This window comes from Salmo salar, chromosome ssa06 (genome assembly GCF_905237065.1).
Source record: "Salmo salar chromosome ssa06, Ssal_v3.1, whole genome shotgun sequence".
Lineage (NCBI taxonomy): Eukaryota > Metazoa > Chordata > Actinopteri > Salmoniformes > Salmonidae > Salmo > Salmo salar.
In genome coordinates, this window is record NC_059447.1 from 64,802,077 (window position 1) to 64,825,110 (window position 23,034).

General features: G+C 44.4%; 1 protein-coding gene across 1 annotated transcript in view; it reads right to left on the reverse strand.

Annotated features, from left to right (window-relative positions):
* LOC106607829 (polypeptide N-acetylgalactosaminyltransferase 14) overlaps positions 1-23,034 on the reverse strand; it is a 116,367-nt gene that overhangs the window by 34,432 nt on the left and 58,901 nt on the right. Inside the window, exons 3-5 of the mRNA XM_014205220.2 lie at positions 15,470-15,568; positions 9,625-9,692; positions 7,571-7,636 (exon numbers count right to left, since the gene is read on the reverse strand). Of these exons, the coding sequence (XP_014060695.1) occupies positions 7,571-7,636; positions 9,625-9,692; positions 15,470-15,568 (233 nt within the window). The remainder of the gene's footprint in view (positions 1-7,570; positions 7,637-9,624; positions 9,693-15,469; positions 15,569-23,034) is intronic.

Here is a 23,034-nt window from a genome sequence, read left to right on the forward strand (position 1 = left end):
TGTAGAAGCACTTTTGGCAGCTTTTACAGCTGTCTTTCTGGGTAAGTCTCTAAGAGCGTTCCACACCTGGATTGTGCAACATTTGCACATTATTATTTTCAAAATTCTTCAAGCTCTGTCAAATTGGATGTTGATCATTGCTAGACAACCATTTTCAGGTCTTGCCACAGATTTTCAAGTAGATTTAATTCAAAACTGTAACAGTGAATGTTCCTGCCACTCAGGAACATTCACTGTCTTCTTGGTAAGCAAATCCAGTGTAGATTTCAAATCAAACATCATTGGTCACATACCCATATTTCGCAGATGTTATTGTGGATGTAGCGAAATGTTTGTGTTACTTGCTCCAACACTGCAGTAGTATCTAACAATTCACAACAACACACACAAATCTAAAAGTAAAGAATGGAATTAAGAAATATATAAATATTAGGACGAGCAATGTCGGAGTGGGATTGACTAAAATACAGTAGAATAGAATTCAGTATATACATATGAAATGAGTAAAGCAGTATGTAGACATTATTAAAGTGACCAGTGATTTCATGTCTATGCATATAGGGCAGCAGCCTCTAAGGTGCAGGATTGAGTAACCGGGTGATAGCCGGCTAGTCATGGCTATTTAACAGTCTGATGGCCTTAAGATGGAATCTGTTTTTCAGTCTCTCAGTCCCAGATTCGATGCACCTCTACTGACATCGCCTTCTGGATGATAGCGGGGTGAACAGGCAGTGGCTCGGGTGGTTGATGTCCTTGATGATCTTTTTGGCCTTCCTGTGACATCGGGTGCTTTAGGTGTCCTGGAGGGCAGGCAGTGCGCCCCCGGTGATTGCGTCGTCTGTGGATCTATTGGGGTCTTAAGCAAATGTCTTACTCACGTCGGCCACGGAGAACGAGAGCCCACAGTCCTTGGGAGCGGGCCGCGTCGGTGGCACTATGTTATCCTCAAAGAGGGCGAAGGTGTTTAGCTTGTCCGGAAGCAAGTCGTCGGTGTCCGCGACGTGGCTGGTTTTCCCTTTGTAATCTGTGATTGTCTGTAGACCCTGCCACATACGTCTCATGTCTGAGCTGTTGAATTGCAACTCCACTTTGTCTCTGTACTGACGTTTTGCCTGTTTGATTGCCTTGTGGAGGGAATAACTACACTGTTTGTATTCAACCATATTTCCAGTCACCTTGCCATGGTTAAATGCAGTGTTTGTTGTATTCCTACTGAAAGGTGAATTTATTTCCCAGTGTCTGGTGGAAAGCAGACGGAACCAGGTTTTCCTCTAGGTTTTTGCCTGTGCTTAGCTCCATTTCCTTAATTTTTCACCAACCCCCCCCCCCCGCCCCCATACCCATAACATGATACAGCCACCACTATAATTGGAAATATGGAGAGTAGCACTCAGTAGTGTGTTGTATTGGATTTGCCCAAAACATAACACTTTGTATTCAGGACAAAAAGTGAATTGCTTTGCCACATTATTTTAGTGCCTTGTTGCAAACAGGATGCAGTTTTTGGACAATTTTTAAATCTTTACAGGCTTCCTTCTTTTCACTCTGTCAATTAGGTTAGTATTGTGAAGTTTTCTCCTTTCACAGCCATTAAACTCTGTAACTGTTTTAAAGTCACCATTGGCCTCTTGGTGAAATCCCTGAGTGGTTTCCTTCCTCTATGGCAACTGAGTTAGGAAGGATGCCTGTATCTTCGTAGTGACTGGGTGTATTGATACACCATCAAAAGTGTGATTAATAACTTCACCATGTTCAAAGGGATATTCAAAGTCTGCTTCTTTTTTTTTACTCATTTACCAATAGGTGCCCTTCTTTTTGCGAGGCATTGGAAAACCTCTCTGGTCTTTGTGGTTGAATCTGTGTTTAAAATTCACTGCTCGACTGAGGGACCTTACAGATAATTGTATGAGTGGGGTACAGAGATGAGGTTGTCATTCAAAAACCCTGTGAAACAATATTATTGCACACAGAGTGAGTCCATGCTACTTATTATGTGACTTGTTAAGTGCATTTTTACTCCTGAACTTATCTAGGCTTGCCATAACAAAAGGGTTGAATACTTATTGACTTAGGACAATTCAGATTATTAATATTTTTTGTTTGTTTGAAAAACATAATTCCACTTTCACATTATGGGGTATTGTGTATAGGCCAGTGACAAAAACATCTTCATTAATCCATTTTAAATTCAGGCTGTAACACAACAAAATGTGGAAAAAGTGAAGGGGTGTGAATACTTGTATAGCATCACCACATAACACTCAAATCCAAACCTCTCGTGTCAACACCTCCCTGAATCTACTCTCTTGTCTCACAGCCAGTGGTGTAGTGGGGCTATACGCAGGTACAGTATATGCCGTATAATATATTCTCACTTCTTAATCCCCACTGATGTGTATCAAAGTAGTGTAGTGGAAGTATCCACCGTATCAATTAGCCTATGTAGTAGAATAGACAAATCATGCACAAAGTAGCCTACACAATCGGGCCGCGTTTCAGCGAACTATCACCCAAGATTTCCACCAGATGCATATGCATTTTATTTTTCCATATATCTAGCCAAGATTTTCCGTACTTCACACACGTGCTTCGCTTTCCAGTAGCTAAATGCTAGCTAGTTCAAGTCTGTGACTGTACTTCCGTTTGTACCACTGCATGGTAAACAAACGCACAAGCTGAAAATATTGAAAGCATGCGGTACACAGAATGCACTGCAGCCTAGTGCGGCATCCCCAACGTAGCGTTGCGGACTGCTACACTGACAATTAATGACTTCCGCTGAAACGCGAAGAGTTTGATGCATCTGGTGGACATAAGGTGTACTAGAGTAGGTAGGAAAGACGTTTTTAAACTTATGATATCTGCCAGTAAATGCTAAGGCAGCAATGGGTATGCAAACCAGGTAATGAAAAACTTTGGTCAGAAGTCTTAGTTGAATCTTTGTTGTGTGCAGTTCAGTCATCATGCGCTGTTTGAATGGACATTTCTATAGGATTTCACAAAAAAACCTTCCCAATTAAATTATGACGGCAAAGTAGGCCTCCTGGCACAATTATATTATAATGATTTGTATCAATCGGGATCCATTTGTTTTGCAAACTCTGCCATCACATGTACACTGTAGATGTAACGTCTGCTTCCAACTCACACTCTCATACACATTTGTAACTTATTTTGTACATAATGTTTCTACAACTGTATCTTACGGCAAAAAAAAGCTTCTGGATATCAGGACAGCGATCACTCACCTCGGATTAAACAAAGATTTTTTCTTAAAAAAACAAGACGCACAAGACATTCTCCAAACACCCAGCAGGGCTGACATCCCCGTTATTTGCAAGAGGAAGCGACGCAGGTACAGAGGACAAAGAGCCGGATGCCTGGTCAGGACCCGGAGAAAGGCGAGTGGGAAAGCTGCCTGTTACCGTCAATACTACTCGCCAACGTGCAATCATTGGACAATAAATTAGACCAGGTACGATCACGAATATCCTACCAACGGGATATCAAAAACTGTAATATCCTATGTTTCACGGAATCGTGGCTGAATGACGACATGGATATTCAGCTAGCGAGATACACGCTGCACCGGCAAGATAGAACAGCACACTCCGGTAAGACGGGGGGGGTGGTGGTCTGTGCATATTTGTAAACAACAGCTGGTGCACGAAATCTAAGGATGTCTCTAGATTTTGCTCGCCTGAAGTAGAGTATATTGTGATAAATTGCAGGCCACACTACTTGCCTAGAGAGTTTTCAGCTATACTTTTCGTGGCTGTTTATTTACCACCACAGACAGATGCTGGCACTAAGACCGCACTCAGTCAGCTGTATAAGGAAATAAGAAAACAGGAAACCACTCACCCAGAGGCGGCGCTCCTAGTGGCCGGAGACTTTAATGCAGGGAAACTTAAATCAGTTCTTCCAAATTTCCATCAACATGTTAAATGTGCAACCAGAGGGAAAGAAATTCTAGATCACCTGTACTCCACACACAGAGACGCGTACAAAGTTCTCCCTCGCCCTCCATTTGGTAAATCCGACCACAACTCTATCCTCCTGATTCCTGCTTACAAGCATAGATTTAAGCAGGAAGCACCAGTGACTCGGTCTATAAACAAGTGGTCAGATGAAGCAGATGCTAATCTACAGGACTGTTTTGCTATCACAGACTGGAACATGTTCCGGGATTCTTCCGATGGCATTGAGGAGTGCATCGAGGACGTTGTCCCCACAGTGACTGTACGTACATACCCCAACCAGAAGCCATGGATTACAGGCAACATTCGCACTGAGCTAAAGGTTAAAGCTGCCGCTTTCAAGGTGCGGGACTCTAACCCGGAAGCTTACAAGAAATCCTGCTATGCCCTGCAACGAACCATCAAACAGGCACAGCGTCAATACAGGGCTAAGATTGCTAAGATACACCGGCTCTGACGCTCGTCTTATGTGGCAGGGCTTGCAAACTATTACAGACTACAAAGGGAAGCACAGCTGCGAGCTGCCCAGTGACATGAGCCTACCAGACAAGCTAAATCACTTCTATGCTCGCTTCGAGGCAAGCAACACTGAGGCATGCATGAGAGCATCAGCTGTTCCGGATGACTGTGTGATCACGCTCTCCATAGCCGACTTGAGTAAAACCTTTAAACAGGTCAACATACACAAGGCTGCGGGGCCAGACGGATTACCAGGACGTGTGCTCCGGGCATGTGCTGACCAACTGGCAGGTGTCTTCACTGACATTTTCAACATGTCCCTGATTGAGTCTGTAATACCAACTAGTTTCAAGCAGACCACCATAGTCCCTGTGCCCAAGAACACAAAGGCAACCTGCCTAAATGACTACAGACCCGTAGCACTCATGTCGGTAGCCATTAAGTGCTTTGAAAGGTTGGTAATGGCTCACATCAACATCATCATCCCAGAAACCCTAGACCCACTCCAATTTGCATACCGCCCAAACAGATCCACAGATGTTGCAATCTCTATTGCACTCTACACTGCCCTTTCCACCTGGACAAAAGGAACACTTATGTGAGAATGCTATTCATTAACTACAGCTCAGCATTCAGCACCATAGTACCCTCAAAGCTCATCACTAAGCTAAGGATCCTGGGACTAAACACCTCCCTCTACAACTGGATCCTGGACTTCCTGACGGGCCGCCCCCAGGTGGTGAGGGTAGGTAGCAACACATCTGCCACGCTGATCCTCAACACTGGAGCTCCCCAGGGGTGCGTACTCAGTCCCCTCCTGTACTCCCTGTTCACCCACAACTGCATGGCCAGGCATGACTCCAACACCATCATTAAGTTTGCAGACGACACAACAGTGGTAGGCCTGATCACCGACAACGCCGAGACAGCCTATAGGGAGGAAGTCTGAGACCGGGTGGTGCCAGAATAACAGCCTATCCCTCAACGTAACCAAGACTAAGGAGATTATTGTGGACTACAGGAAAAGGAGGACCGAGCACGTCCCCATTCTCATCGACGGGGCTGTAGTGGAGCAGGTTGAGAGCTTCAAGTTCCTTGGTGTCCACATCAACAACAAACTAGAATGGTCCAAACACACCAAGACAATCGTGACGAGGCCACGACAAAGCCTATTGCCCCTCAGGAAACTAAAAAGATTTGGCATGGGTCCTGAGATCCTCAAAAAGTTCTACAGCTGCAACATCGAGAGCATCCTGACTGGTTGCATCAGTGCCTGCTACGGCAATTGCTCGGCCTCTGACCGCAAGGCACTACAAAGGGTAGTGCGTACGGCCCAGTACATCACTGGGGCTAAGCTGCCTGCCATCCAAGACCTCTACACCAGGCGGTGTCAGAGGAAGGCCCTACAAATTGTCAAAGACCCCAGCCACCCCATTCATAGACTGTCCTCTCTACTACCGCATGGCAAGCGGTACCGGAGTGCCGAGTCTAGGACAAAAAGGCTTCTCAACAGTTTTTACCCCCAAGCCATACGACTCCTGAACAGGTAACCAAATGGCTACCTGGACTATTTGCATTGTGTGCCCCCCCCTCTTTTTACGCTACTGCTACTCTCTGTTCATGATATATGCATAGTCACTTTAACCATGTCTACATGTACATACTACCTCAATCAGCCTGACTAACCGGTGTCTGTATGTAGCCTCGCTACTTCTATAGCCTCGCTACTGTATATAGCCTGTCTTTTTACTGTTGTTTTATTTCTTTACCTTCCTATTGTTCACCTAATACCTTTTTTGCACTATTGGTAAGAGTCTGTAAGTAAGCATTTCACTGTAAGGTCTACACCTGTTGTATTCAGCGCACGTGACAAATAAACTTTGATTCGATTTGATTGATCCCCTGAACGCAGCTCACTTTCCAGCTCACTTTCCAACTCACACTCTCAACACATAAATCCACTGAACACAGCCCACTTTTCAGTCCAGCTTCCAGCTCACACTCTCAAACACATAGATCCCCTGAATGCAGCTCACTCTCCAGATCCCAATCACCTGAATTGTGATCACCTGTTCACACACCTGTATGTCCTTATCACACACTATTTAGTTCAGTTCTTTGCACCCCCTCACTGTGAGGTATTGTTTGTTTTGTGATACTTCTTTCAGAGCGCTGGTTTTTTCCCCGTGATTTACTCCTCCTGTGTATGATAGTTTTGGCCTCTCTCACTAATGACTCCTGTTGCCTATTCCCTGCCTGTACTTAAGCCTATCAGATTTCCTGTTATCAACCTATTGCCTGATCTCCTGGATGACGTTGCTAGCCTTTTCCCTGCCTGTACTGTTTCCTTTTTGGCCCCCTTGTGTATGACCTTCTGCCTGCCCCTGGACCCAGCTACCTGCCTCTTCCTGTGGTCCTTTACAATAAACACCTGCTGCACCCTGCACTTGAAACCAGCTCTCTGTCTCCCATCGTGTTCATTACAGTAGACCTACATTGTAGACTACAATATAGAAACCAAATGTCTCTTGCTAGGTGCCCAATTGAATTAAAGGTCAACTACACCCTCTCAAAAACACATCTCCTGATGTGGTTTCAGCATTGTTGTGGACTTAGAACACCCAATTTGTTCCAGTTTTCTCTTTAAAACATAAAAGGTTTGACACAGGGGCATCTTCCCACTGGGCACAGATGTCAATTCGATGTCTATTCCACACTGGTTCAATGTAACTTAATTGAAATGACATTTAAACAATGTTGATTCTACCAGTGTGTGCCCAGTGGGTTTTGTTCACCAGGCGGGCCGTTTGAGAATTATTTTGCCAAGTTAGGGTATATGCATTTCTCCAGGCACCACTACACCACTGCTCACAGCTGGTGCTTTTCCCTGTGCTCTGAAATCATCTACTGTACGCAGGCTACTAGTGCTCCAATCAGGGGAAACATCGTCCTGGTCTACAGTTATCGCCTCATAACAACATTCGGCTCTAATGCTGCTCTTCCCTCTCAGTAGACACCTGGTGGTGGGCTCAATGGTATGTGTTCAAGTTGAGGACACAATTGTGTACTGCACGGATAAAATACTCTCAACACACACACATGCAAGCACGCACACAAATTAACTATGTTACCTTCTCTCCTGTCATTCCGAAGACACTTTACTTTGGGCAACTTGGTGAGTAGAAGGCAGTCGTTTGCTGAAAGAGAGCATTTGATTCACGGTTAGATGCAATGTCCTCAACACTGTCACCCACACATTGCATGGTACTGGACTTGAATTGTAATAAACACATTGACAGAGACAGGGGAAATCTTTTCAATCACTGATACGTTTTTTCAGGCAGATGACCCAGAATGGGAGAGCTCGTCTCATCCATCTCCAATCCATTTCTACACTGCCTCCTGCTGGAAAGTATCTCTATCTCTGCTCACAGCTTCTCCTCTACTCTACTCACCATAACTCAGTGTAGTCATCTACAGTACCAGGATGATCTACTCTACTCACCATAACTCACTGTAGTAATCTACAGTACCAGGATGATCTACTCTACTCACCATAACTCAGTGTAGTCATCTACAGTACCAGGATGATCTACTCTACTCACCATAACTCACTGTAGTCATCTACAGTACCAGGATGATCTACTCTACTCACCATCCTCACTGTAGTCATCTACAGTACCAGGATGATCTACTCTACTCACCATAATTCACTGTAGTCATCTACAGCATCAGGATGATCTACCTCTACTCACCATAATTCACTGTAGTCATCTACAGCATCAGGATGATCTACTCTACTCACCATAACTCACTGTAGTCATCTACAGTACCAGGATGATCTACTCTACTCACCATAACTCACTGTAGTCATCTACAGTACCAGGATGATCTACTCTACTCACCATAACTCACTGTAGTCATCTACAGCATCAGGATGATCTACTCTCCTCTACTCACCATAATTCACTGTAGTCATCTACAGCATCAGGATGATCTACTCTCCTCTACTCACCATAATTCACTGTAGTCATCTACAGCATCAGGATGATCTACTCTACTCACCATAACTCACTGTAGTCATCTACAGTACCAGGATGATCTACTCTACTCACCATAACTCAGTGTAGTCATCTACAGTACCAGGATGATCTACTCTACTCACCATAACTCACTGTAGTCATCTACAGCATCAGGATGATCTACTCTCCTCTACTCACCATAATTCACTGTAGTCATCTACAGCATCAGGATGATCTACTCTCCTCTACTCACCATAATTCACTGTAGTCATCTACAGCATCAGGATGATCTACTCTACTCACCATAACTCACTGTAGTCATCTACAGTACCAGGATGATCTACTCTACTCACCATAACTCAGTGTAGTCATCTACAGTACCAGGATGATCTACTCTACTCACCATAACTCACTGTAGTCATCTACAGCATCAGGATGATCTACTCTCCTCTACTCACCTTAATTCACTGTAGTCATCTACAGCATCAGGATGATCTACTCTCCTCTACTCACCATAATTCACTGTAGTCATCTACAGCATCAGGATGATCTACTCTACTCACCATAACTCACTGTAGTCATCTACAGTACCAGGATGATCTACTCTACTCACCATAACTCACTGTAGTCATCTACAGCATCAGGATGATCTACTCTCCTCTACTCACCATAATTCACTGTAGTCATCTACAGCATCAGGATGATCTACTCTACTCACCATAATTCACTGTAGTCATCTACAGTACCAGGATGATCTACTCTACTCACCATAACTCACTGTAGTCATCTACAGCATCAGGATGATCTACTCTACTCACCATAATTCACTGTAGTCATCTACAGCATCAGGATGATCTACTCTACTCACCATAACTCACTGTAGTCATCTACAGTACCAGGATGATCTACTCTACTCACCATAACTCACTGTAGTCATCTACAGTACCAGGATGATATACTCTACTCACCATAACTCAGTGTAGTCATCTACCAGGATGATCTACTCTACTCACCATAACTCACTGTAGTCATCTACAGTACCAGGATGATCTACTCTACTCACCATAACTCACTGTAGTCATCTACAGTACCAGGATGATCTACTCTACTCACCATAACTCAGTGTAGTCATCTACAGTACCAGGATGATCTACTCTACTCACCATCCTCACTGTAGTCATCTACCAGGATGATCTCGTGAATCAGGTGGACTGGCGTCCGGTTCAGCACACTGCAAAAGGAAAGGGGAGAAACAGTAGTGTTAGTAGAAACTATTGTGTTTCTTAAAGACGACAATCGTTACAGAGCTGCAAGTACTGTAATCTACTTTTCCCCACATTATGGGAAAAATTGAGAATGGCATTACGGCTTTAATAAACCAACACTATTTCATTAGTTCTAAAGATTAAAAAATTAAAAATTCATAACGTCAGCCCCCAAAATTCAATTTGGATGGTTTTCTATTAAGTGTATGGGAAAATACAGGACCACTCTTTCTGGCTGTAGCTCCTTTTCCTCCTAACACCATCCTTTCACATTAAACTCTCACTTCATAAGAACCACACTGGAATCCCCCTCTAACATTATCTCTCCTCTCCTGGGGCACATGGCTGAACAGCAGGTCATGGAGCGAGAAGAGATGGAGAGAGAGCTGCACCACCTCCCTCAAATTACTTCACCTTTTATCCTAGTCTGAATCAAGGCACATCCACCCTCTTCTCCTCCCTCGAAGGCCCTCATTCCCTCTACCTACCACACCCACAAATTATCTCTCTCTCTCTCTCTCTCTATTCCCTGATCTACACCACTCCGCCCACCTAAAGCTAAACCTCTCTCGTCTCCTCTCAGCCTGGCCAACTTCCTGGAGAGATTACACACACCAGTGGAGAGCAGAGCACGTCTACCCAGACAGCCAATCAGCAGAGCCATCCCTGTCCCATTACTGGTCAGGCGTGCTCCAGTGATAGCGGTGAAATTATGGAAGGGGACAACACAGTGATGCTCACAGGTCTCAAGGTGGATTTTCTGTGTGATTTGTAGCATGGTGTGAGGGCATCTCTCTCTTTCCCTTCCTTTCTCTCTTTCTCTCACTGTCTTTCCACCCCCGCCCTCTCCCTCTGTCATGTGCTCTCTCTCTCTCTCTCTCTCTCTCTCTCTCTCTCTCTCTCTCTCTCTCTCTCTCTCTCTCTCTCTCTCTCTCCCTCTCTCTCTCTCTCTCCCTCTCTCTCTCCCTCTCTCTCTCCTCCTCTCCTGTCTGGGTGAATAATTGGAGGGCTGTCAGGCTTGTAGGTCTGTTCTTCTATCGCTGTGCATGCTGGACCCATTCATCACACCATTCCCCTCCTCCTCTCCCCCTCCTCTTCCCTCCCTCTCTATCCCGCTCCATCCACCCTCCACTGGCGCCTGATCCTCATGCCTTTATTAATGCCCCTGACAGAAATCCGTTCCTGGTGGCAACAGGAAAAGCTTTACAGTAAGACAGAGCCCTGATTCAGCTTCTAAATGCAGCCTAATCAGGGGAGGCAGATGACTATAGCCCTGTGGGCTATATCTAGAACAGCAGCATCACTAATGTCTGCTGTAGACTTTATTCTAGGCTGTATTTTCCCCTCTTTTTATGATAATCAGTCCGTTTCATATGAAGACTAAAATGTAATGTATTGGGCATGAATAACATTTAAGTGAAAGTTCTCTCGAACCATGTAAAATACCTAATACAGCGTGTGAGTCAGTCATAAATGTAGCGAGAAGTTCTGAGAAAACACAATTGAGTTGAGAGTCTCATGTGGGAGTCCCAAAGCTGGGTCCAGACCGATACTGTAGGATTTGGCATTCACTACGACACTGACTGTTCCAAGAACATCAAACCCACTGAGAAAACATTTCATCTGCGCTGGATGTAGACAGTACTGTACGTCAAATCTATTATTGATTGTCGGATGACTGCTAAATGAAAGATTGACAGACATATTTGTGAATATGTTTTTTGAAAACACAGCTAGAAACCTACGAATATTAGGCAATTAACCATTTTCAATACAAAAAGGATGAATTGGCGTCATTCCAAAGCCAGGATAGGTAATATTTCCTTTCAAAATGAAACTAACACAAACCATGTGGAATTACTACCCACAGTAAAAAGGACTGGGTTAGCAGAGCGGTAGAAATGTATTTAATGTACATTGCGGTCTTAGAATGTCATTATATTGATTCCTGCTGTGTTTATGGGGTGGCTCAGCACTTTGAGTCCACACTCACCACCCAAACACGGGAGAGAAGCCCTTTGACTGCCAAATTCATTTCTGTTTCTCCTGATGCATTCCAAAATGCCTGAGTAGGAGGAATACATTATGAGTAAACACAGCATCAATAAAATCCATTGTGGCACATGCAGGAATAGGTGACATTTGGAAATAATGTAGTCTACATTACCCACTGGGCACAGACGTCATTTTAACATTTAGTTTTGATTTACATTTGGCTTTTGTGTGAATTCAATGTGAAATCTACCAAAAATGTCACCATGTATTTGTATTTAGGTTAAAAGTTGGATAAAAAAAAGAAAAGATGTAATTCCTTTACATTGATGACTTTTTGCTAATCCAATCCATTTTCCACGTCGATTCAACGTCATCACATAGAATGTTTTGGGGGGAAATTACGTGGAAACAACGTTGATTCAACCAGTTTTTGCCCAGTGGGTATTTTCTCATTTGTTTAGTAGTGATCGTCATGAGTGTGTACTGAAGACGTCAGTGTGCGGGCTCGCTCTATATTAATCACACTACTCACAACCCATTTAGACAAGTTTTGACCACCTACTTCTCCTCTATGGCTGTTTGGCACAGAGAGCGTCTCGTCAAACATCAGTAGAATATAGCATCCCGGTGTAGTATGGGGTCAATGACTGTTTCTCTGTTCTTTAGTTTTCTCTACCTGCTGGGGATATGAAAACACAGGCCTATCCTTCCAGTTTCTCCTCTCCTCACCTCACCTCTCCTCACCTCTCCTGACCTCTCCTCTCTTTCAATTTTCCCCCCTTTCCTCTCATTTATTTTCCTCTACTTTCCACTCTCATCTCCTCTGTGTATTCATTATCTCTACCTCTCTTCCCTTACCCTCCCCTCTTCTCACTTCTATGTTATTCTCCTCCCCTTCCTCCCCCCTGTCTGTTAGATGGGCTAACAGACAGACCGGCTGAGGATTCTGGTGGGCTGTGCGTCAGGGGGTCTATCTGGGTCTAACCAGCCCATGAACCCCAGACAACATGATTAATGCAGAGAAATCTCAGGAGATGAGGGTTGTTGTTGTTTTTCTTATTAGCTACATCACCGGCGGCAGTGGCCGCAGCGTGTGTTGGAGGGCTGAGTGAGGTTGAGGCTGTGTAATTACATGCAGGCAGAATGGAGGCCGTCATGATTACACAAACATGCCGACAGACATGGAGCACTGTGCTAATTAAACCCCACCCACTGAGGCTGAGGCCCCTGAGGGCCACAGGGAGGGTACTGGTACTGTGCCACCTCAGGAGGTATTTAACTGCTGTATACAGTACACTACCCTGGACAAAGATGTATGTAATGAGGTAGGCACACACGCAGAGAGAGAGAGACAGAGAGAGACAGAGAGAGAGAGAGAGAGAGAGAGAGAGAGAGAGAGAGAGAGAGAGAGAAAAACATCAACGAATTGGCCACTATTCTAGGAAAATCCTTAGCCCCTGGTGTTAGTCAGAGGTTAAATGCCTACTCTTCGCAGATGACCTATGCCTGCTGTCACCCACAGCACATGACCTACAGCAGAGCCTGGACCTGCTATAGCAGTACTGCCAGACCTGGGCCCTGGCAGTAAACCCCCAAAAAACTAAATCATTTCTAGAGAAGATCCAGATCTCAGGGAATTAGACCAAAGTTCGCAATTGGTACAAAATATATAGAGTACTGTACACACTACAATTACTTAGGTTTAAAAATAAGCTCAACTGGACACCTTAATGAGGCAGTGAATGAACTGAGAGAGAAAGCACGCAGGGCTTTCTACGCCATTAAAAAAACAAATTCAAATTGAAATACCTATTCAAATTTGGCTAAAACTAATTGAATGTGTCATTGAACCAATTGCACTTTATGGCAGCGAGGTGTGGGGTCCACTTGCAAAACAAGATCTCATCAATGGGACAAACACCCCATTGAAACCCTGCATGCAGAGTTCTGTAAGATTCTCCTACATGTCCAGAGGAAAACTACAAACAATGCATGCAGGGCAGAATTAGGCCAATATCCACTAATAATAAAAACTCCAAAAAGAGCAATTAAGTTTTGGAAACATCTAAAATACAGCGACCCCCTCTCATATCATTACCAAGCCCTGCAATGCCAAGAGAGAGCAAAGAAAAGAGTCCCCTCATCCAGCTGGTCCTGGGGCTGAGTTCACAAACCTGTTCTACTAACACACTGAAGCCTCAGGACCAGAACATCCAATCAATCAGAATAAACCAAATTACAACACAGTCAAAACAAAACTACATTGCTTATTGGGAAACACAAGCACAAGCACAAAGAAAAATGCAGTGCTATCTGGCCCTAAATCGACAGTACACCGTGGCTAACTATTTGACCATGGTTACTGATCAAAACCTTAGAAAAACCTTGACAAAGTACAGGCTCAGTGAGCACAGCCTTGCCATTGAGAAGGGTAGACACAGAAGACCTGGCTCCCTGTAGAGGAAAGGCTGTGCAACCACTGCACAACAGCAGAACCTGAGACGGAGCTGCATTTCCTGACAAAATGTCAAAAACATAAAACAATTAGAGAGTGTTATTTCCCAAAATTTGAAACGCTTATTCAAGATTTTAAAGACCTCTCTGATGAGAGTAGGGTACCCGTCCTGTTGGGGGAGGACACAGAGAGCTGTGGGTTGGCAGCGCGCTACAATGCTGCCTGCCATAAGATGAGGGACAGTGTCTGACAGACCAATCAACCTGCACATGTCCTCTACTGTATGCTTATTGTTATTGTTCAATGTATGGTTATTTTGCCCCTTGGTTACTGTTGTTACTGTTGTCCCGTTGACAATTTTGATTCTTATTATTTTCATATTGTAAATATCCAAAGTAAGCTTTGGCAATATGTACATTGTTACGTCATGCCAAAAAAGCAAATTGAATTTGTTTTGAATTGAATTGAGAGAGAGAGAGACAGAGAGAGAGAGAGAGAGAGAGAGAGAGAGAGAGAGAGCGAGAGAGAGACGTGTATGTTTTCTAGATTAATTCATTATCAGAAAAGTAAACTACTATTTGCTGCTTCTCTGTTGATATTGTTTTGGATGGAGCCTGAAGCTAGCCACCATTATATCCTGAGCCTCTGAGCCTGCAGTGAAGCAACAGGTGCAATTACAAACCATTTTTTTTGCAGGGGAAGTGTGTAATTGTGATAAAGTTGCAAACGGAGAAGCCATCCAAAAACCACAGGGACGGGCAGGCTGTAACCTACTGGGAGGTATTGTTTTTTAATTGGTTGAAACGGCAGAGCTTTGAAAATGGTTTGGGGCGGACATATAAACTGGACAGTTTCTCCTGAGAGGAGCGGTGGTCAGGACTCTCTGTGTGATCATTAAGCGATCACACAGAGAGCTGAACTGGCTTCAGGAGAGGTTGACAGGGGAAGCCTGACGCTGGGCTGTATTGTGCTGAGGCAAGCTGCTGAGGCAAGCTGCTGAGGCAAGCTGCTGAGGCAAGCTGCTGAGGCAAGCTGCTGAGGCAAGCTGCTGAGGCAAGCTGCTGAGGCAAGCTGCTGACACCCAGGGACAGGGAGAGGTGAGGAGGAGGTGAGGCAGAAGTGAGGCAGCTATGGGAAAGGTCAAGGGTCAGGTTGGGAAATCAATAGAGGGATTTGGCACTTGGGTGTCAGGGTTAAGTGTGGAGTCCATATGAGTAAGGCAAAGGTCCGAGAGCAAACCGACAGTGACCTAGTCCAGAGTCAGTAAACAGGGCAGGCTCATGGGTCTCTTACCTCCTGATGGTGCGTAGCAGAGTGGAGCGGGCCTCGTTGTGGAAGGTGATGATAATGGAGGTGGAGGGGAGATCTGGGTCATAATGTAGCGTGGTGCACCTGAGAGAGAGAGAGAGAGAGAGAGAGAGAGAGAGAGGCAGACAGAGAGGCAGACAGAGAGCGAGAGAGAGACAGAGAGAGATTGACATAGAGACAGAGAGAGAGAGATTGACAGAGAGAGAGAGAGACACAGACAGACAGACAGACAGACAGACAGACAGACAGACAGACAGACAGACAGACAGACAGACAGACAGACAGACAGACAGACAGACAGACAGACAGACAGAGTGTGTGAGAGAGAGAGAGAGAGAGAGAGAGAGAGAGAGAGAACAATTCAGCAGACCATCAGCCAACAGTTCAACTCAACATAAAACAACTCCTTACAGTTATTGTTGGCTTGAAAGCTACAGCCTTACAGTCAATGACTTTGTGCTTCTTTTGATACCTTCACATACTGGATAACAACATCTTACCTGTCTCTGACCGGAGTCAAAGACACATAACAAAGCCAAGGATAGACAGACAGTGTTCTGCACTTCGTGTAAACCATTTATTGTTTAGAGGGCAGTGTTGCTAAGGGTAACTAGACAAAAGCATGCTGTTGTGTGAGGAAGGACAGCACTGTGAAAATGTGATGAGAATGGTAAAGATAGCCACGCTAGGACAGAAACCTGAGGAGGCGCAGCTCTATAAATGATAGATGAGCAGCGAGGAGCTCATTATTAAAACAGTATCCCACAACACAGCTACCGCTGACCAGACAAGGTGTGGGCTCCCGAGTGGCGCAGCGGTCTAAGGCACCGCATCTCAGCACAAGAGGTGTCACTACAGTCCCTGGTTTGAATCCAGGCTGTATCACATCCGGCTGTGATTGGGAGTCCCACAGGGCGGCGCACAATTGGCCCAGCGTTGTCCGGGGTAGGCCGTCATTGTAAATAAGAATTTGTTCTTAACTGACTTGCCTGTTTGAATAAAGGTTAAATAAATAAGGAATTTCAGGCTAAGCTGGATGGCTGGCCATGGCTGGGGCAGGAACGATTGTCTTAGAGGAGTGGATATAGGACTAACAGCAGACGGGACACACACAAACACACTACTCCATTAGATATGACATATGAAACACTGAGGAATAATAAAGATAATTGGCACACTGGACTTTCCCTCATAACAATGATCAATGACTAACATTTAAGAATTACTATCCATGAGTTCTTTCCTAATTTATTGAAAAGTGGGCATTTAAAAAACAAAGGAGCTGTTATTATTTAGCTCTTTGTGCAGAAGACTATGGCCTTGTCTGAATACCCCTCTTTGCGTTCTATATAGTCGGCATTTTGTCTATCCGAAAATAGAATGTTTTATAACGTAAGACATTTTCGACAATTGAGTTTGCTTTAAATGCCAGGATGTCCTAGTCATTTAGGCTTTTCATCTCGTAGGATTCACTGCACATTACTGAGGAAGACGATCAACTTCCAGACACACACGTTTTTGACACCAACAGCTGATAGTCAGAAAAGGTTCATGTACCAAAATGAACGAATGGCGGGAAATGAAATGATGCATTCTCAGTATGGTCGAGCCTAGTATGTTGATTTCAGTTGCTTACTGCTAATGTTTTTACTAAACAGTGCGTTCTAAATAGTATGTGGTACGATTTGTACACTGTATGTTGTTTTAGTAAGTAGCGGGCAAAACCATAAATCAGTATCCAGCAGTGGCATGGTGCAGCATTACCAAAAACATGCCAGCCTCCACAAAGTCCTGCAACATGGCTGAAGAGAGGGGCGGGTATGTGTGTGTTTACTCCGAGACAGAAGATGCTAACCCATCTGTGACCAATGTGGAGAACACAGACTGTAATTCTGTACACTTCTGTTCAAATGACACCAACAATCAACACCCTCTCTCTCTTGCTCTCTCTTCTCTCTCTCTCTCTTCTCTCTCTCTCTCTCTCTCTCTCTCTCTCTCTCTCTCTTCAGCTCATGATGATTCATTCCATTTTTCCAGTGAAAAGATAAGATAACAAGTCTGACTTGTGCTGAAAGACAGGCGCTGGGGTGACGATAAGGTCACCGCTGTTGTTGTTATTTTCTGCTGTCGTCAACACTACTGTTTTGAGTCATTTCGCCATGAGTTTGATGTGCTTTCTCCTCCGCAGTGTGCTCTGTGTGTGCTGAGATTCACAGAGAAACATCAAGGGAGCTGTGTGCCAGACAGATAAGCACAGGAAAGACCAGCAAACAAACAAATTATAATTTCACATTATTTTTTTTAATTTTTTTGGCTCAAATCAAATTAGCCATTGAATTCAACAGTTTTCCTGTTGCTTCATAAAAAGCTGCACATTGAGTGCCCTAATGACCAACACTGGTCTCTCTGTGGGATTCTTTCATCCTTTTAGAGCCAGGAAAGCAGAGCATTTCTGTGGATGTTTTCTTTTCAAAGCCTGGGTGGACGAAGTGGGTCTTTGGAGACGTTATTCAGATTAGCATGCAGATGGTGCTGGAATCATTCATATTTTAGCACGGCTGTTTGGGGGACCGCTTGTCCACTCTGTGTGTATACAGCCTCTGTTATTGAAGCCTTCTGAAAGTTCACATAAGGGTGAGAGAAACAGGAGTGGGGTGGGGTGGTCAGGGGTCAGGGTGATACAGGGACATCTGATGCCCCTATCTGTATATCTGTGCCTGAAGGGCCTGTTCCCCTATACAGTACTCCACTTCAGTGAGTTATTCAAACTGTGGGCAGTACGGACGCGGAGCAGCTGACTGCAACACCTGTCACCACATTTGTTTGGCGCAGAAAAACGCAGATCGGTTGAGATGTACCTGGCAAATACTGGCAGGTCTGTGTTGTTCCTCTGGCAAAGAGTCCAGTGCTTCCACTCCTCTCCTATCTCTCCTCTGCTCTCCTCTCTTCTCCTATCTCTCCTCTGCTCTCCTCTCTGCTCTTCTCCTATCTCTCCTCTCCTCTCCGCTCCTCTCCTCTCTTCTATCTTTCCTCTCCTATTTCTCCTCTCCTATCTCTCCTGTCCTCTCTTCTATCACACCTCTCCTATCTCTCCTATCTCCTATCTCTCCTCTCCTCTCTCTCCTCTCTCCCCTCTCCTATCTTTCGCTAAAGCCTACATCTATTCAAAGCTCTCTGTTTTCTTACACTTGTTTCAAGAGAGCGTTATCTCAGAGGTATAAGCCGTAGTGCAGCGTCACAGCAACAGTTTACCTCAAACACACATCTCTCAACACCAGGCCTTGAAAATCTCAGAAAATCTCCTCTGGCCCACTTAAACGGGGTACAATGCATGTTGATATCACCTTGTGGGTGGTCAACAGCTACTCTCAGGGGGAGAGAGAACGAGAGAGAGAGAGAGAGAGAGAGAGAGAGAGAGAGAGAGAGAGAGAGAGAGAGAGAGAGAGAGAGAGAGAGAGAGAGAGAGAGAGAGAGAGAGAGAGAGAGAGAGAGAGAGAGAAGCCTCCAGCAAACTAAACACTAGATACACTCTTGATGGAGGAAATGGCAGCATACAACATAATCCCATTTATTTCTGGCATATTAACCAGAGAGAGAGAGAGCAAAGAGAAAGATAGATAGAGAGCTGTCCTCATTATCCTGACTTCAAGCCATTTGCAATTCACCATGCTCTTTACAACAACACTAGTGCCAAGCCAGTAATAGTGCCAGAATGAGGTAGTCACATTCAAGAAGCTGTGACCTAGATTGTGGCCGGGCAGGTGGGCGGGCACGGAGCAGGGTGCGGTCAAAGAACACCCATCTCCTCACACCCACACACCCACCCACACACACACACCACCCACCCACACACACAAGCCTGTAACCCCATAGGACAGTCTCCCGATCGGGTGTTCCGTTCCATCGCCTGTAATGTAGACAAGCCTCTTTAGAGGGACTATCTGGGTGGGAACATTGGGTGTAGTGAGGCAGCCTGGGCCAGAAAGCAACACTAGCCACATAGGAGAAGAGACAGTGGAGGTCAGAGATCTCTGTGGTGGATCCCTACCAAAGTACAAGAGAGGGAAATCCTTTAGTATGGATAAGTAACTGAAGGAGAGAGGGACCCCCTTAGTAGTGAATCATTGATTCTTGTACTGTGTATGATGTGCGTATCTTGTTTTACATTAACACAGAACTACCAGAGAAATTAGTAACTATTACATTCAAATATGATCTTTAATGTAATCTACGATGTGTTACACCACCTGCACTAAGACTCTCCTAGTTCCATAGAAGTGCCATACCTTCCTCATCATAAATGTACGGTATACTTGAATACCATTGTTGGTTTTACAGAAACTAGGACTTTTCCTAAAAATTTTTTTACAAAAATGTCTAAAAGTATGAATTAATTGAAGAGATCGAAGGAAGCTGGTGTTATTGAAGGATATTAAAGGGCCGTTCCACCAACTTGATTTCACCTCATTTGAACATGCTGTCGTGAAGAGCACACGTTGAACTTCATAAGAGACTAAATAAAAAATGTCTGTGCCTATGGTAAGTGTCTATTATGTGCCAAATAATGTAACAGGGATGACTGTAACAGGGTTGACTGTAACAGGGTTGACTGTAACAGGGTTGACTGTAACAGGGTTGACTGTAACAGGGTTGACTGTAACAGGGTTGACGACTTCATCTTAAATAATCCAGAAATCAATCTCCTTGTGACAGGAGCTTGTTGTGTGCAACAGGGTGTGGCAAGGGTATGCAAGCTACCCCCCCCCAAAAAAAGGTAAAACAAATTCTAGACTGTCTATCTATTAGGCTCATCCTCACTCTCTCTGTGGACCAGCACAGCAAACATGAAACAGAATCCATTGAGAAAGACTAGTCCACAGAGACAGAGCACAGGAATAATGTCTGAAGTTACAGGGAAAAGGGGCTTTGCTTTCTAAAAACTGACATAGCTTTCCAATGGGATCGCCATCAATCCCTTCCTCACACTAGCTGGATGTTTAGAGGCAACAGGTTGTGATTGCCTACAGCCAGCTGGGGACAATGGCTACCTACTGTACCAACATCCACTCACCATCCCCCTCCCTCCCTCCCTCACCCTCCCTCACCCCATCGCCTCACACACAAACCCATCTGTCAGAGACCGATGGTGTCTGCAGCCCCCCCAAAAATGACCTGCCTCGCCCAATGCTCAACACACACACACACACATAGAAGTCAACTTAGCATGCTGCGCTGTTTAATTGTGTCAGCTAGGCCAAAGTCCCCAGGTCAGATTAAGTGTGCCAGGCTGCCATCTTAACATTACTGTACCACAAGGTCACACCGTCCCATCCACCTCAAATAGACCCTGGCATGTGATGCCAGCCTGGGACACAGGGTGTGGCAATTGAATGCAAGCTTCACAAATGTTTTTTTAATTGTTAAAACATTTCTAGCCTGTCTGTCTATGGGTTACAGGGTTGGTGTGTTATGCTCAACCCGCTAAGTTTTCACCACAAAACACCAGAAAATTGGCAAAAAGAGAAGAACTAGCTCATAGAAGTCAACGTAGCATGCTGCGCTGTTTAATTGTGTTAGCTAGACCAGCTTATATGGTTTTACACTATGATTTTTTAGATGTTCAATGTTTCACCATATTAAAATGAGAGATCAGTTCACATAACAGGTTGGACTTTAAAATGAGGGACAGACGTATGTGAAACACTAACCACATTAAATACAAACTAATCTTCAGAAATGACTTTACAATGATGGTGAAGACTTCTTGGGATTAAGTGGGTTAAAATCTTCCTAGAAGTCACAGAATGTGCACAGAGGGACATGTCAAAATGCATAAAGAGGATTAATTGAATTCTCCATGTGGTCTATATTAAAGGGCACTTCATTTAATATAACAGGCTTTTAAAATGCTATATTGGTGCGCAATTTATACTTAAAATATCAAAAGGGATGCAAAAGGCACTCATTTCATGGAACAACCTAGAAGCTCTACATCATGAATCCAGGCCACCAGATCTGAGAGTGTACCAGCCCGCTCAACCCACTGCTCTCCCTTCCTGACATCAATGCCTCATCAGGATTTATTCTTGTTCAGGCACATATGTGTGACGTCATATCTCTGATGAGATTTGAGGAAAGGAGATGGAGCTTTCCTTTCCTCTTCATCTCCTCTCCTCTTCTCAGCACCACTCATTCACAGGGAATGGTGAATGTTTGGAGACAGGAACATTTATCCATCATGTCTGGTCTGCTCATGTATCACACACACAACTAAATCCTAGTCCACAGAGGCAACCCAAAATAGATCTTATCACCAATCTTCTACATTAATGGTATTTTAAACAGTCATTAAAATTCACAGCTGCTCTGTGGAGACTGGATATAGTGATTTATTAACATGGCGAGGAAAGCCTGTCTCGAGGGGAATAGTAGGCGATGTTCTCATTTGAAAATAGAGCTCCCATGAGTATTTTTATCGTATTCATCAGCCAAGTCACAGTTCCTTAAGTGACCAGCAAGAGTTCTTCCTCTGTTTGGAAAACATGAGCGTTGTTTCTGCAGTAAGGGAAATGTGCACCCTGGCACTACTAGAATATTAATGTGTTTGTATCAGAAAACTTGCAATGTGTTCTTCCCAAGGATCACCATTTAGAACTTGCTATGCTGTATGTTGTAGACTGAAAGAAATGTATTTTTCAGGCCAATACAAATACAATAGAAGACTAATAGAGTATGCCTGCTGTTTTTCCTTTCATTATTGTCACAACTAAATTGACATACATTATAATATGTTCCCACAGAGAATTATTATTATGAAGTCAAATCTACTGTAACAAAGCTACATTTCACCAGGCAGCAGCTCTTTGAGTCAGACTGTAACAACCGAGTGGTTGACAGGTTTTCACAGGTCTCTGCAGTGCTTTGTGCGTGAGGTCCCTTAAAGCAGAGCATCCCTTGAAAGCCAGATTTAAATTAATATTGCCATGCATTCCCCCAGCCTGGAAGTATGCCTCTCTCTCTAACTCAAACTCCTACCTGCCTGCCACGCAGTCGAAGTGATTCGAATCTGGCAAATCCAAATACATTGAATAATAGCAGCCCTGGTGTGCCTCCCAGCTGTGAGCCCCAAGTTAAATCTCTCCTCGGCGAGAAGAGAGGAAAACCAGCTTATGAAAATGCAGGCCTACCCCCGGAACGACACTATCTCAGTAAACCTCTGCCAACACGACTCCAACACAGGGATCAAAGTCTGTTGCTGCAGTACAGAAAGCTCAGTAAGAAGAAGGCTGCATCTGCTTGTAACCCCCTACTGCTGAAGTGATGGCACACTCGTAGGGCTTGCACAATTAACGTATAATCGTGTAACCGACGATTATGGATGAAGACTGTCATGATAATAAATAATCCGTCATATAACCGTAAAAAATAAATCTATTCAACTTTGTGATGAAACTTTGTTGCTCCTTGCTGAAACAAGCAAAGTGTTGTAGCAAACAGGTCTTTGGTTGCCTAGGCAATACCTCCCTCCCTGCAGCCGCAGCACATGCGTC